Here is a 16,666-nt window from a genome sequence, read left to right on the forward strand (position 1 = left end):
CGAGCTAAACAAGTTTGAGAAGCAAGAAGATTACCCTTACTAATAAAGGTACATTCTCAGGTGCAACAAAACTATGTTGGCAGAAACATACTAAAAGACTATCGGCTTACTGCGAATATACCTGCCACTGCCACAAAAGGAACGAATGTAAGGCCTTACGCGGCAACTTGGTTACTGTTGTCACAGCAATATATAATTCTTCATGCCGATACCATCTTGTGTTACATCGAAAATCCATGCTTGTTTGAGAATTTGTCAAATGCTCTGGAAAGTTTTTACAAAGGCTTTGAAACTTCAAAAAGCATTTCAAATTTCCGACATATTCCTGGATGATACATTTGGTAAAATCCAATAATAAGGTACCCAGGCTTTCCTTCCACACAGAAAGTGCTAGTTTCCGTCAATTCTTTTCCGTAGTTCTTCTTCGGAGGTGCTAACTTTAAACCTTTTTTTCCTTTTCAAGACATCCATACAAGCATTGGACTATCGCCCATTTTGGTCTTTAATTCTCTATTTAGCAAATATGTCACACGTAGCATATTTTTAACCCCTTCTTGACAGTTACGACAATGTGCCCTAGTCGAGATCACCAGTATCACTCAGGTGGTAAAACTAGTGACAATGAGGGTTGACCTTTTCATATCTCATATCAATATGGAGCATAACTGCTATACTATTAAAAAAGCGATAGATTCATTCATAGAATAGAGTAATATGTAATAGAAAAAGTGTAGATTATACAAAACCGTGCTCCTTTAATAAAAATAAAAGAAACATCAAGAAACGAACAATCCATAATTATATTTTGATCACTATAACTACTCAATTACAATTCAAAGGTTGCTGATTCACGGATGTCACGGCTGCTTGCACCGATGGAAACGGTATATTCTCCCTCAGGAACAACCCAGCAGCTAGATTCTTCATCATAAATGCTGAGGTCGGTCTCGGTGAACTCAAAGTTGACCTTGCGTTGCTGACCAGCCTTTAAATACACGCGCTCGAAACCACGGAGTACCTTTGGTGGCTCACCAGCAGACTCGGGGAAAGAGATGTAAGCCTGGGCAACTTCTGCGCCATCGACATCGCCAGTGTTTCTAACAAACACAGTGGCAGTAGCCAACGTATCACGCTTGCCACGCTTGGTGTTGACCTTGAGCTTGCCATAGTCAAAGGTAGAGTAAGAAAGACCGTAACCAAAGGCAAAGAGAGGCTCAATATCGTTGGCATCAAAGTGGCGGTAACCAACGTTGAGTTTTTCGCCGTATTCGATATTATACTCTGCTGAGATATGAGCACCATAGTCCTCCTCTTTCTTGGCAATAGTGTAAGGCAGGCGACCAGATGGGTTAACATCACCAAAGAGAACATCGGCAAGTGAGTTTCCGGTCTCTTGACCAGGAAGACCAGGCCAGACGACTGCCTTAATATTTTTATGGGCAATCCAAGGCATGAGGACGGGGCCCACAGAGTGGATTACAACAACGGTGTTTTCATTGGCGTCGGCTACGGCTTGAATCTGAAATTAAACGAATTTACAAAGCGTCAACGAGAAATGCATTATTTTGCGCGTTTAACCAGATGCTTCAAATATTGCATATAACATTTGGAAAAGCTTACCAAGTTATCACCATTGTTCCACAAGGTCAAGTTCTTACGGTCATTGTTTCCATCAACCATGAGATATTCTTCACCAGCTTCGGTCTTGGCAAATACAAATGCAATATCGGCATCACTTGCCAACTCTGCGGCAGCTTCAGTATCCCAATCATCATATGTGTGGACAACTTTTACAGAATCGCCAGCACGGTTGGTGATGCCTTCGGTGGGCTGACAAGAGACGATGATAAGACTTTTTTTACAATTCTATAAATCTAGGTGGTAATACTATATGTATACTTACAGAAATAATGTAGGGGAAATCCTAAAAGAGTAAGAACAATAAGTAGGAATTAGGAGGTGAAGTAAAGCTATGATATGCTACTTATAATTCAAGCAACAACAAATCAGAGTACGTACCACTGTTCCTGAGCCCCAGCCCTGGACGTAGCTGTTGTATGCAGAATGACAGAAACATACAGTTTAATCAGCCATGTTCTACTCCTAATATACCTCCGTTCTACTTACGTTCCATCGTTACAGGCCAGATCTGTGCATTCGACCTCATATAAAGAGCTAGTCAATGGCCTTTTTGTTTTTTGTTAGTCAACTATACCATGTGTGCATACGTGCGAATCAACAGGAATATCGCGTTAAATGAGACTCACACGGATGGAGGTGCAGCGTCACTGCCGACAATAGCGATTTTTCCGAAATCTTTAGAGGAAAGAGGTAAAATGCCGTCATTGGTAAGCAGTATCAACGAAGCGGCACCAATTTCGCGAACAAAATTTATGTGATCATCGGATGTCACAATCACCTCCGGTTCGTTTTGACGATCAAAGCTTCTGAGTGTAGTTTCAGGGTAGTCCTACAGATTTAGATTTAGATTTATGATGACATTGAGTCTGTTACTTTTACTGCTGGCACAGTTGGATGAAAGCGCAAGCAGACAGGATAGCAATCCATAAAAACCTTGTTTTATTACCTTATCTTGACCCACTTTAAAGTGAGCTGCGGCGATGCGGGTGGCCATGTCAGTAAGCTGTTTTAACAAGGGACGAAAATCAGTATACAGAAATTTCTTATGCCCTTAAAACAGGAACTACCGCTGTAATTATATATTCTTCTTACTCGCTCTTCGGTAACTTCTCCATTTTCAACAGCCTTTGTCAAATTTGGACCAAAATACGACAAGCCATCTCCGTAATTGATATCGCCAGGCATGGTCATGTCCAAACCACCATTAGCAGAAGGAGCAGTTGAGTGAGTTGCGCCCCTAATAAAAAAACAGCTTTATTTATAACATCCCACAGCAACACATTTTCAAGACGAGCTTCCCTCTCACTTACCAATCGCTCATCACAAAGCCTCTAAACGATAGCTCTTTCTTTAAGACAGTGTTCAACATATAATCATTTTCGCATATGTGAACATCTTCATAGTAGTTGTAGCTACACATAACGGAGCCGATACCAGCCTCCACCATGCGAGCGTACGGCCATACATATATCTCACGAAGTGTGCGATCGTCCACATCCGAGTTTGACTGTGATAAAAAAAGGAGCTCTCAATCAAACAGTGATAACATAAGTGAATGGTTAAAAATGAAAAATTCGTATCTTACTGTGGTTCGGTTTGTTTCTTGGTTGTTTAACACATAGTGCTTGGCAGTGGCCACCTATGTACGGTATAAAAACATTATTAGATTAAGAATTCTATCGTAAATAAAAGAAAGATACATACCAGATTCTGGTCTTGTACGCCTTTCACAAATTCAGCGCCAGCAACGCCCTGCAGATACGGATCTTCACCAAAGCCTTCCCAACCGCGACCACCATTAGGAGCACGTAACATATCGACGCTAGGACCAAGCTGTATATGCACACCTTTACCACGACTTTCCTTTCCAATAACCTCGGCACGCTTGTACATTAGATTGCGATCGAATGTGGCTGCTGCGTTAATGCCAGACACTCCGGCTGTTGCATTGGAAGCATAGCGTGTACCAAGCGGACCATCTTGGAGACAAAGTGAAGGGAAATCCGGGTCTTCGGAAGCATAGGTGTTGCCCACACAGTTGGTTATGCCCCATCCCATGCCGGTCGTGAGGCCAACTTTTTGTTCGATAGACATTTTGCTGACAACCTGTTCTGCTTTAGCATATGCCTCATCCCAAGTTCGGAGGTTGCTGGTTGGCTTTGCCTGGGCGAGTATCCCAGTCAGTGCTAATAAGGTGATTGATGTCAGTGATGGTAAAATCATCGGCTTGTATGTCAAAAGAGGCAAATTATTCCCGAGAAGAAAAAAGTCCACCACTGCTCTATCAGACCCAGTAATTTATACTTTATATATATGGGTTATTTCTTTTTGTACGTGCGAAATTTTGTTACGTACTGTATGTGCTATTTAAGTTGCGTATTCACAGTACAGATGCGCGGGACCCTGCGCTATAACTCTACTGTTACATTCGCAAGTTCCTCCTCCAAAGCTGTATACCGCGGGACGCCTTCATCTTTGAAAAATTTCCCAATGCTTTGTGTACCTTATGTAATATCTCGCTGTATATTTTACTGAGATGATTGTTAAATTGATTTTCTTCATTATTCTAGTGGAGATGGCATACAACAGAATAATTACATGATACACGATTAATTATGAGCTATGCATGCTTTTCACATTATCCCAGCAGGCATTAGAGAGATGATACCATCATCGCAATATAGTGACTAGAAAACTATCTTTGAAATGTCAGTGCTATCCGTATATTAATTTCATCTAGCTACGTGGACCACTGGTGTGCTTTTTTGCTAGAAAGTATAGATCCCGTACAAAACAAACAATAGCTAGTTTTATCTACTTATAGCTTTGAGAGAACTATATAGGAGAAGCTGGTGATTATCGCACAATGGCTCCAATGGATCATAAAGTCTGGCTTAGTCATTATTGCTGTAACATGCAAAAACCACAAATGAGAAATTCTGCGTAACATCCATGTCCTAGTGCTTCGTACTAGTGCTCCATGATAAACATTTTTTGGCTGTTGTTCTAGGCCACGTCTACAGTAATGATGCTGTAATTTTATCCGTTCGAACATGATTGATAGTAAATAAACAGGATCAATGCAAGCTTTGATAATACTAATGAAGCAGCCAAATTACATTTCATCGTAAAGTTCTTACGATGTGGACTTACCATCGTGAATACACATTGCAAACGGGTGCTAAAGTTGGTATACAGGCTGGAAATGCTCTGGATACTCTTTGTAGTGCGGCTGTGCGTCGTATGATTATGTAAGTGAATCAGCTGTATCTTAAGCGGAGACACAGTAAATAACATCTTTGTTCTGATGCAAAAAATATAGTGAAGAGCTCGTACTTTAGTCTCTATTTCATTTTATTCATCAATCTTCATAAAGGTCATAGAAAGAACTACTTCTGTGGACCTCCAATAATAATCATTCCTTATCTTGGCGCTGGGAACATGACCAAAAGCGACTGTAAAAAGTGATCAAATGCACTTGTGCACTGGATATATACATCCAGACGTCTTGTTCATGGCAAAAGTATTCGTTTGACATCTACATAAATTTGAGCCACCGTCCCAATATTTAAAAAGCTTTAAAGCGCTTTCACATGCTTTAGAATGCGTGTGAATACAGTTAAAGTTGTGTTTAGGGTGTCGCAAGTGCATTCAAGGCGTCCAATATAGGTCAATAATATTTAATGCTTCGGGATGACTAGCAACTGTGACTACATAAAAATAGGAGAGAGTTGCCAGTTCAGTTACTAGGCCAACACGGCTGAAGACTTGTACTTTACATTATCTTAAAAGCGAATTTAACACCTACGATATGTAGAGTTATCTCCAAGCACTCAAAATTGCGAATAAGATGGAATAGCAGTTTTTAATAAAAGGGCATTGTTTGCTTCAAATTTATTTGAATGGAAGAATAGTTACGCGGCTACTATATTGTAGGCTGAGATAGATAATAATAATAACTAATGAAATTTTTTTTTCTTATAAAGTAATGGAAAACTATTCGACTAAGGAATGGGGAGTAAAGAGACTAGCTCGTTTACACTGAGAACAGTTCTGTTTTTCGTAAAAATACTTTGCCCAGATCTAATTCGAAATAAGAAGTTTGGTCTCGCCATTCACTTACAAAGTGAAGGTGGCAGTCTCGCGGATATCACGGCTGCTAGCGCCAACATAAAGTGTGAATTCTCCCTCAGGGACAACCCAGGTTTCCGATTCTTCGTTCCAGTAGCTAAGGTCGATTGTTTCGAACTCGAAAGTAACCTTAGACTTCTTGCCCGCCTTCAAGTAGACCTTTTCAAAACCGCGCAGGTTCTTGGGGGGAGCACCAGCAGATTCAGGGAAGCCGAGGTAAGCCTGAGCAACTTCAGCACCGTCAACATCACCGACATTTGTGACTTCAACGGTAGCAGAAGCCTTGTCCTTTTTAGCCTTGACCTTGAGCTTGCCATATTCGAAGCTGCTGTAAGAAAGACCATGACCGAAAGCAAAGAGGGGCTCAATATCGTGGGCGTCAAAGTGCTTGTAGCCGACCTCAAGCTTTTCGTGGTAGACAACATTGAAGTTAGGATCAATTGTGGCACCGTAGTCCTCTGTAAATAAGAAGATTTCAGTTAGTATAACACGGAGAGCCTATAATGTTCAACCTTTTTCTTGTAGAATGGTACTCGATCACTACCTTCATTAACGGCAATGGTGTAGGGAAGACGACCAGATGGGTTGACATCACCGAAAAGAACGTCAGCAAGAGCGTTACCAGATTCCTGACCGGCGAGACCGGGCCACACAACAGACTTGATGCTCTCATTGTCAATCCAAGGCATGAGGACAGAACCGACAGCGTTAATAACGACAACGACATTATCGCTGGCTTCAGCAACAGCTTCAATCTGATAACACGTAATAATAAAGAATCAATGAGTGCTCTTTCACAGACAAGGAATAGTTCTTTACTACTCGTGAGAAAACTTACAAGGTTATCACCATTGTGCCAGAGAGACATGTTCTTGCGGTCTCCGACATTTCCATCAACACTAATGTACTCTTCACCAGAGTCCGCCATACCAAAGACGAAGACGACATCAGCATCAGCTGCAATTTCCTTGGCCTTTTCAAGGTCCCAATCGTCAAAGTGAGTTACAACTTCAACACCATCACCAGCACGAGCAGTAATACCGTCAGCGGGGGTGATGAGGTATGGGAAATCTATAATCCAAAAAATCAAGAAATTAATGATTACGACAGTTACTTTGATTATTAGATTCATCACTGGCTATCGACTTTTCACTAACCAACAGTTCCAGAGCCCCAGCCCATAGCTATAAAAAATGATGTGCACAATGTTAGACTCTGCCCGAAGAAGCAACTGTACTTCGAATAATCAGTAATTATAAATCATACCGAGATGGCCTGCACCACAGCTTTGATCCTCGCAACCATTAAGGCCTTGAGGGATCGGTCCAGCATCACTACCAATAAGGGCAATCTTCTTGACATCGCTCGACAAGGGAAGGGTGTTATCGTTGTTCTGCAAGAGAACAACAGAGGCAGCACCAATATCACGGGTGACCTGTATGTGCTTGTCCATGTCGGGGTGGATTCTAACTGGAGCCGATTCACGATCCCAACCGTTGACACCAATATCAGGGAAGCCTTCATCTTGTCTCATCTATTGTAAGCAATTATATACGTAGGCATTAGTGTAATGCAGATAAAGAGAAACAGCGAGATATGTGGATCGATAATTACCTTGTAGTAAGCGGCAGCAATACGCTGTGCCATGTCGGTAACACGTTCTTCTGGAACTCTTCCTTCCTCGACAGCCTTTGTCAGATTTGAGCCCCACCAGGAATAGCCATCACCCATGACAATATCACCAGGCATGGTCATATCCAAACCAGCATTTGCAGAAGGTTCGTTGGACATTTGAGCTCCCCTATTGTTAAAAAAATTGTTACAGCACGGTTAGAAGACCAGAACTTTAGCTCATACAGGTAACCCGCGCCTATAATGTCATCAGCTACGTACCAATCAGACATAATCAGACCTTGGAAGTTGAGCTCCTCCTTAAGCACGGTGGTCAAAACGTACTCGTGCTCGCAAGTCCATGTGCCATTAATCTGATTGTAGCTGCACATAACACCACCAAGACCAGCTTCGATTGCACGAGCATAAGGCCAGACGTAGACTTCGTGTAAAGTGCGCTTGTCGATGTCCGATGACGACTAGATTATAATTTTACCAATTAGCAAATTATGCCTCCAGTAGTCATAACAGAACATTAGATAACTTACGTTCTTACGGTTGGTTTCTTGGTTGTTGAGAATGTAATGCTTGGGAACAGCGATCTACACAGCAAGGGGCATTGTACTTAGTGCTTGTTCTGAGTAGTGATACTTTTGTTTTTACTCGTCGAAGTGTACAATTGGTACTTACCACACCCTGTTCTTGGATACCTGAAATTGTGAGTGAAGCAGCAACACCTTGAAGATATGGATCTTCACCGAAAGCTTCCCAGCCTGTATTGATTTTTTAAAGGTTTTTTGTATTCAATCAATAACGTGTTCTGATCTTTCAAATCATACGGCAAAAAAGAAAACAAAAGAAAAGTTACCTCTACCACCGCGGGGCGAGCGCATAATATCAAAGGAAGGACCCAACGCCATGTGGATACCCTTCAGATAAAATTCGTCACCCATGTATTCACCACGCTTGTAAATCAGGTCTTTGTCCCACGATGCGGCAACGTTAATACCCGAGACACTAGCGGTGACATTGTCAGCCCATCGAATACCGGCCGGACCGTCTTGGAGACACAACGAGGGGAAGTCGGGGTTCGTTGATCCATAAGTTTGACCGACGCACAGAGTCGTCTCCCAACCTTGACCAGTCGCCAATCCAGCTTTTTGGTCAATGGACATTTGGGAAACAAGTTTCTCGGCCTTTACGTGTGCTTCTTCCCAGCTAAGGAGGTTTCGTGAAGGTGCGGCCATTGCCACGCTCACCAGGAGAGCGGCAGATGCGGAGAGAGAGAGAAGATGCATTTGTCGTTTGCCGTTTGCAAAGGAAATGAAGCGGTGCTGTCAACAGAGGTTTCTTTAATTCTTTATATATACATTTTTCTCGCTTGGTTACGCACATTGCCCGTAAAAAGAAGTATTTTTGCCCGTATATGCTTAGGCCTATTTTCTCGCCCATGTAAACTTTTCGGCACCCCTCCCCATTCCCCACCTGCTGTTGTGCGTGCGAATTGAAAAGCGATTCTTCCTTTTTCCCGCCACATAATAATGCCGTCACCCCACACAAAAGGGTCATGCCTGGCACGCCTGCTCGCTTTAACATTGCCATACCACGACAGCGACAGCTAAAGCGAGTGGACGGTACGACTCAGGGTCTTTCCCATCCGCGCGTCTCTTACGACCCCGCCTGTCCCTGGCGAGCTATCACGTCAGATTTTACCGCCTTCTTCCAGTTTACCCATGCGCGCCTTGACTTGGCTGCTCTGTGATTGGATCTCATTTGTGTTTCAATAGGAAAAGTACGAAAGAGACGCGCTTACGTGATTATTCAGGGTGAGTACTAGGCAACAAGCGTTACAAACACAGAAGTTACCCGTCCTATCCCAGCGAATAATTTGTCCCATCACGCGATGCACTTTATGCAGACTGCTTGTATCGCCTCTGTTTTTCTCAAGAGGGCGGAGTACACTTCCCCTTGCTTACAATAGTGTCGCATTTAGCAAATGTTACAGCGTCCTGAGTACTGGGAACTGCCTTTAGTGGATATACTCCACATCGCTCCACATTCCACTTTGAATAATCCCCCGTTTTGCTTGCACAAAAACGACCTAACCTACTACATATATTCGTTCCTGCATATCCGTTACGACTCCCGTGCTTACGTACTATATTGTACTGTAATAGCTGAATTTGTGACCCTGCTTCTATTACGATGACAAGGAAAATTGGCTCTTCTAAACATGACCTTGCTGTTGTGGTGGCAGTCGTACTATCCGCAACCAAAAGAGACAGGTTTTCGAAATAGTAGCAATTTCGCATGCACACACATACACACGCACAAGCACAACACACACGGGCGACAACTTCCACCAATCTGGACATTATGTGCTGCCTGGTTCGAGCCCGTTCTCTTCTTGAGCACAAAGTGGACCGGCCTTTTTTACTTCATCTAATTCCGCGCTCTTCCAGCTCCATTCATGCGATCGCCTAGATCATACTTCTTGAACTTCTATCCGGATCACTTTTTTGCATGTCGTACCATATTTTTTTTGTCTCTCTTCCATTCACTATTTCGTCTTTCTCTCACATCTTCAACTTAAATGGACCCATTCCATGTTGTCTTTTGGTCCCTCGTTCAAACACGGAAGGGGCGAGAAAATTACTTTGAACCATGTGATCATCAAGTCGACAAGTTGCTTCTCGGAAAATTTCGTTTTTATTGCGTAACGGCAAGTTGTTGCATGGTTACACACATGGAAGCATCTCTCCGCAATAGCGAGACCCAGGTGCTTCCTTGCACGCAAACTGTGTAATGAACTTTTGATTTAACTTTAGTATATTTGTTTCTTTGTTTTCACTGCTTTGAGCTGTATACTTTATTACTACATATCAAAGGAATTACCAAAGCAACCTCATTCCTTTTTTAGAGAAAAGTGGCACTATATATTTTATTTTTCACAGAAGGATGCTATCCTTTCTACAACAGTAGGGTTGCGCTGTGATCCCTACAGTTAAAGCCGTCGTTTTGTTTATGCGCTGTACAACTCCCACACTTCCTCTACTACCCAGTTCCGCGCTCTGATTAATAATCTTTATCCCAATTCAAGTCACGTAAACCAGAAGTACGTTGGGGCAAATCCATGAAGGAATGATTGTATAGATGAAATAAAATATATGATTTATTGCATATAGTAAATCAACGAGAGATAAAATAGATCAGGCTAAAGAGCAATTTTACTCTACAGTAAAGGACACAGAGTCGCGAATGTCGCGGCTGCTTGCACCAACGTGAACTGTGAATTCACCCGAGGGAATGACCCATTCGTGCGAATCCGAATCCCAGATACTAAGCTCAGTTTTACCGAACTCAAATGTAACCTTGCTCTTCTTGCCAGCCTTGAGGTAGACCTTTTCAAACCCACGCAAGTGTTTGGGTGGTTCTCCAGCAGACTCGGGGAATGAGATATACGCTTGTGGGATCTCGGCACCATCGACATCTCCTGAGTTAGTCACTTCCACGGTAGCGGTGACCTTGATGTCGTCGCCCTCGCCCTCAGTGTCAACCTCCACCTCGCTGTATTCGAATGTAGTGTACGACAATCCGAACCCGAATTCAAACAGCGGCTCGATGTCATGGGCATCAAAGTGTTTGTAGCCTAATTCGAGTTTTTCCGTATATTCAATCTATTAAGCAATATGATGACAAATTAGGAATTTCTGATCATCGTACTGTACCGCACGCCCGGTGAGAGCGACTGCCAATGGCAGTTTATAGAATATAGCATACCACAGTCTCATTGACAACAAGAACACCGTAGTCTTCTTCATTGCGCGCAATAGTGTATGGGAGACGACCAGATGGATTGACTGCACCAAATAGAATATCGACAAGCGAGTTGCCGGATTCTTGACCAGGTATTCCAGACCAGACAACAGCCTTAAATTTGATTGAAATATATGAATACCATACTCCACTGTTACTTAACCCCAAATACAAAACTTACCCGAACATGCGGGTTATCGATCCATGGCATGAGGACTGGGCTAACAGCATGGATGATAACTACAACATTTTCGTTTGCTTCTGCTGCTGCTTCAATCTATTCATACAGTAAACGTGATAATGAGCTTTTGCTACTGCCTTCTACGGAGCATTCTACGACGATCTTACCAGAGCGTCACCATTGTGCCACAAGGAAAGGTTGTTACGGTCACCAACATTGCCATCGACAATGATATGCTCTTCACCAGAGTCGGCATTGGAGAAAACCAGAGCAATATCTGCTTGTCGCGCAATTTCGGCAGCTTCTTCCACATCCCAATCCCAGAATGTGTATGTTAGCTCCACATCATCACCGACGTGGGCCTCGATTCCTTGGTGGGGCTACAAATTTTTAGTTTATTAGTATCAAATGGATTGTTGAATAGTTTTAGTAACAATAAGGTTCTTACTGTAATCAAATAGGGGAAGTCGGCCGTTCCTGATCCCCAGCCCATAGCCCTTGAGAAATAAAAGTACATGCACTTTTAGTAAAAGAAAAACCACACACAATTGCTTAAATAATAAGCTTACAGAGTGCCATTGCTGCAGCCACGGCTCACGCAAGAGTTGGGACCACTACATGAAGCGATGGTTTGTTAATTTCTCTTGTACAATTTTGACAGGATAAGCAGGTCACGTGTGAGCTTACTTTGGATCATCACTGGCATCACTACCGATGAGTGCCAACGTATCGATAGAGTCAATCGACAAGGGCAATACGCCATCGTTCTTAAGAAGTACTGTGCCTGCAGCACCCATTGAGCGCACATGCTTGTGGTGGTCGGCTTGAACAAAAACTTCGAGGGCCATTGTACGGTTCACAAAGTTGACTGCTGTTTCGGGGAAATCCTTGTCTTGACCCATCTAATGTAAAATAGAAGATTAATGGCATAGCCATGGAACCAGTTGGTGCGCACGTCGCGTAGAAACCACTGTAACATACCTTGTAGTAAGTAGCCACAATACGAGTTGTCATGTCTGCCACCTATATAGAACATGGAACAATATCGTAATTAGCCTTTTTCTCTATGGAAAGAAAGCGCAGGTTCGGTTACATACACGTTCCGCAGTAACTTCGCCTCTATCGACGGCATCCGTCAAATTTGAGCCAAAGTAAGTATAGTCGTCACCCATAATAATGTCACCCTAGTAAAATAGTGATACGGTTAATTATCTTCATTTCGACAATCAATTTTCATCATAAATATCTATTTCCAACTTACAGGCATGGTCATATCCAGACCGGAATTAACAGACAGCACAGTAGAGTGAGTAGCACCCCTAATGATAATAATAACTCAATAAATATTTTTCTCATTCCAAACAAGTATATGAGGTAGCCAATTTTTGTACTTTTTCTTACCAATCCGACATAATGTAGCCTCTGAAGCCTAATTCACCCTTCAAAACGGTGTTCATGGTATAGTCGTTTTCACAACCCCATATATCATCAATCATGTTGTAGCTGCACATTACTGAACCGACGCCAGCTTCAACCATGCGAGCATAGGGCCAGAGGTAAATTTCATGGAACGTACGCTCGTCAACGTTCGAGGTAGACTAATACAAGGCAGAAGAAAAAAGGGATGCTTCAGTTTACTGCACTATTTTACTCGTTGCTTTATATGGCCACTATAGCATTAGACCAACTTACAGCCTTGCGGTTTGTTTCTTGGTTATTAAAGACATAGTGCTTGGCCGTAGCAACCTAAAAGATAGAAGGGAAGATTAGTGCCTGACATAAATTGTAATGATAATGATATCGACTGTAATAGCTTACCACTCCTTCTTCTTGGATACCCAATACTGTTTCTGCACCGGCAACGCCCTGGAGATATGGATCCTCACCGAATCCTTCCCAGTTGCGTCCGGCATCAGGAGCACGCACAATATCAACGGAAGGACCCAATTGCACATGGATACCTATTGCAACGACGCCAGTTAATACGACTTGTAAAAACCGACAGCAGTGTCGAAACCGTAATTTATAACTACGATGCTAACCTTTGCCACGGAATTCGCGACCCATGTACCTGCCACGCTCGCGAATAGCCTGCTTGTCCCAAGAAGAGGCAGCAGTTACACCTGCGACACCTGCAGTGACATTGTCAGCATGGCGAATACCCAGAGGACCATCTTGAAGACACAAGGCCGGGAAATCAGGTTCACTGACGCTATAGGTATTTCCGATACACGGTGTTCTTCGCCATTTCGTGCCTGTTGTGATATTAACCATTTGCTCGAGTGACATTTGGCTAACAAGCGCCTCTGCCTTGATGTAAGCTTCATCCCAGGTCAACAACTGCGGCGTAGGTGCAGCCAAAGAGGTACTCAAAAGAGTTCCTGCCGTTATCAGAATCGAGGCTATTATACGCATATTACTACTTGAGGTGTTCCGTCGCGCAGATGTATTTTGCTTTTACCGGGGATAAAACGAATATTTATATTGTTATGTTTATTTCAAAGAGTCCATCGTGAATCTGGTTAGACTACTATTCTCTTTTTCACAGCTGCGCCTACGTGCTAGGGAGTAGCTGATCGATAGGATTATGAGTAAAAAGCCTATACAACACTTTCCCAAATCACTCCGATCATGATGTTAAGTTTGAGAGTCGATCACGTCGCATATTTTATTTTTCAAAGCCCAGCTTGTGTACCTTGTGTATGTGAGTTTTTCCATACCAAGATTTTTGTTCATTGGACTTGTGTAACAAACCCCGGATTTACCTATATTTGTTGACCCGCGGTTTTCCCACAACCCAACTATTGTTGGCCCTGACCATTACTTACGTAAGGTTTTTATCCCGCACTCCATTTTGCATATATTTTGCTCGGCCATAAATTTATTTCATCACGATTGCAATAGGAAAACTGACCCAGCCTCCCACCGCACGAAGACATGACCAAGCTTCTTTTTCGAAAACCACGATTTCTTGGTATACTACAAGTGGCCGCATTCATGCTCCCACTCACTAGCGGGTAATTGACAATATTCTACAAAACAGTTCAGGGTAAGGGACAGTTCGGAAAATTATCAATATCCCGTCGCTTCCCTTGACATGCGCAAAAGGAAGGCTGACAAATTCAAACAAACCACCCAAAATGGATTAACCGAGATCTCGATAAATCATCAACTATTCTCGGTGTTTATATGTGATCAGCACTAGCTAACAAATTGTGAACACAGCTATATTTTCTGGGTATAATCGGGAGTTTTTCAAATTCAGTAGTAAAGAGATTCGAGAAACGAGTTTCTTTTCACGTAGAACAGATCATATTGAGTAATCATGTGCGTTGTTGGTTACAGTTTTTAACTTGTAATATAATGCCCTTGTTGACAAAGAACAACGCTCTAAAGTAAGTAACTGGAAGCGGTTGGATGGACACCAATGTATGTACATATACAGTAGTTGACCCTTTTAAATTTCACACCCGTCAACTTTCAACCCTCGCTATTGTCAAATTTGTTACAGAGTTATAAAGAAAAACGAATAGCAGAATTCCTAGTATAAGTTAATCTTGCTACTGTAGTTTCAATCCTCACTGTTTTAACACAAAATTTGGAACTTATATGCACTAAGAAATCAACGAGGGACTAATGAAATGAGTGAAAATCATCCTTGGACACATTCGTGGAAACATCTTTTTCTGCTTTATCCATTGCGCTCGTATGAGGCTGCTACTGTGATAGCTTTCATAGATACTAATAAGACTTGTAGTGAGATCTTTAAGAAATTATCAGGTACAGCAAGCCATACATTTATACCCTTCTTCGTCTTCAAGTACAATCACTCAAGCACCCGTTGACTCCCCGGAAATCTTCGTATGTAGCGAATGTGGTATGGCTTTTTACGCGCAGACACAAGGCACGAACAGCTTGCCCGTGGGGATATGCTTGAGTACAGACTTGCTATTATCGAGCACCTACTTTGCACTGACCTGCACAGTGATAATCCTACCACCGATCCGGTCACCACAATGTTGTGAGGCTATAACGCTGCGACTCTGCTAGAGGCACATTGAGCATGCATCAATCCGCCCTAGTAGAATCTTCCATCACAAAATAAACAAAACGGTTCCCTTTTCTTTTTCCAACAAGAAACCTATCAGTTTTGGGTCACATATATCTAATGCATAGAAATTTATCTAGCATGACACTTAACGCGTAGGCGAGTGCGTGGCAACATTCTTTTTATAGCACAGTCTGTTGTGCATCTTAATATAATCCGCGTTTTTGTTGTGTCAGAAGTTACGTGAGCAAGCAACCACGGTCCCCATGGCATCCGTTGCGATGGCAACAAGCTTGAACTCCCACTCGAAAATGCACACTATGTACCTTTCTAGTAGGGCGTTAAATATACGTCCCTACCTTTAAAAGCATCTGTGCGGCTGTTCTCAAGAATAGACCCTGCTCTTTTTTTTATGTGTGTTTTAATGGAATCGATCCTTGTTCGCTTACAGAAAATGTGTATAGAGCAGAAGGAGCGTTTGGAGGTGGCTGATGAACAAGCTACACAGTAGCGCTTTGAGCATATAGGCGAAGTGTTAATGAGTTAGGGCATGGCAAAGCATCCCCTAACTCGTTTCGCATTGTGTGTATATATTGGTAGGAAGCGTGGATGAGAAAAATTGATCACATCTGTGCAAGTATCTGTACAAGAACTTGCAAAAGATCCGGAAGCTTCTAACGCAGCATCTAACGCAGAGTATGGTGCCTACTGGCTTGGATAGTATGTTTTGTGAGTGATAAAGCATCTGCATTTCGGAGAGAGGAAGCTTTAAATTATGGGCTCGGAACATTGAAAGGAAGAAGGTCAGGCAGACATCTGCAGAGCTTCTTTTGGTGCTAGCTTGCTAATATTGCGCATCTGGGTGGCTCAGTTTATGAACCTCTTGTAAACCCCGAATCTAAGCATGCTAGGTGGATACTCATTTGTCTTTGGGATATACTGTATCAATGGTCGAACTCGGGAGGCAGTTCAAGAAACAATACGATGGGCTGTATTTCTTGCGGGAGTGTTATACAAAGCCGAAAGTGTCTATAGCAGCTGCCAATACAGCGAGCTGAGCAGCGTTACCGTTCTAACTCGAATCAAGTTCCTTTGTATATTTCGAGTATTGTTGAACTTTGTCTACTCAAGTCGAAGAGAGCTCCGTCACAATATGTTATGCTTTGCCCTTATCAAACAGGTCCAGGGACGTGAAAATAAGTGTCAATCGTACTGAATGCCGGTGAGACTCAGTTCAA

The 16,666-nt window shown here is 42.6% G+C and overlaps 3 protein-coding genes across 3 annotated transcripts; all 3 read right to left on the minus strand.

The window, feature by feature from the left end:
- Positions 1-826: 826 nt before the first annotated feature.
- Positions 827-3,864, minus strand: BDB00DRAFT_763195 (glycoside hydrolase superfamily; the record flags this gene model as incomplete). The annotated part of the gene is made up of 11 exons (XM_053119381.1): positions 827-1,519; positions 1,621-1,830; positions 1,904-1,924; positions 2,020-2,050; positions 2,128-2,162; positions 2,270-2,470; positions 2,588-2,644; positions 2,734-2,878; positions 2,952-3,148; positions 3,227-3,280; positions 3,346-3,864. The coding sequence occupies 11 exons, from the start codon at positions 3,862-3,864 to the stop codon at positions 827-829; spliced, it is 2,163 nt and encodes a 720-aa protein (XP_052979898.1).
- A 1,896-nt stretch (positions 3,865-5,760) lies between these two features.
- BDB00DRAFT_883010 (glycoside hydrolase superfamily) lies at positions 5,761-8,630 on the minus strand (the record flags this gene model as incomplete). The annotated part of the gene is made up of 10 exons (XM_053128195.1): positions 5,761-6,230; positions 6,317-6,527; positions 6,611-6,843; positions 6,930-6,956; positions 7,039-7,306; positions 7,387-7,573; positions 7,666-7,862; positions 7,932-7,985; positions 8,074-8,156; positions 8,252-8,630. 10 exons carry the CDS (start codon positions 8,628-8,630, stop codon positions 5,761-5,763), a joined length of 2,109 nt encoding a protein of 702 aa, XP_052979899.1.
- A 1,980-nt stretch (positions 8,631-10,610) lies between these two features.
- Positions 10,611-14,233, minus strand: BDB00DRAFT_787742 (glycoside hydrolase superfamily; the record flags this gene model as incomplete). Its single annotated transcript, XM_053120724.1, has 15 exons — positions 10,611-11,060; positions 11,164-11,313; positions 11,381-11,476; positions 11,548-11,760; positions 11,829-11,877; positions 11,950-11,994; positions 12,068-12,282; positions 12,362-12,403; positions 12,478-12,564; positions 12,642-12,699; positions 12,782-12,978; positions 13,073-13,126; positions 13,199-13,341; positions 13,423-13,782; positions 14,209-14,233. The coding sequence occupies 15 exons, from the start codon at positions 14,231-14,233 to the stop codon at positions 10,611-10,613; spliced, it is 2,184 nt and encodes a 727-aa protein (XP_052979900.1).
- Between the last annotated feature and the right edge of the window lie 2,433 nt (positions 14,234-16,666).

This window comes from Zychaea mexicana (genome assembly GCF_025766255.1).
Source record: "Zychaea mexicana strain RSA 1403 chromosome Unknown BDB00scaffold_34, whole genome shotgun sequence".
Classification (NCBI taxonomy): Eukaryota; Fungi; Mucoromycota; class Mucoromycetes; order Mucorales; family Lichtheimiaceae; genus Zychaea; species Zychaea mexicana.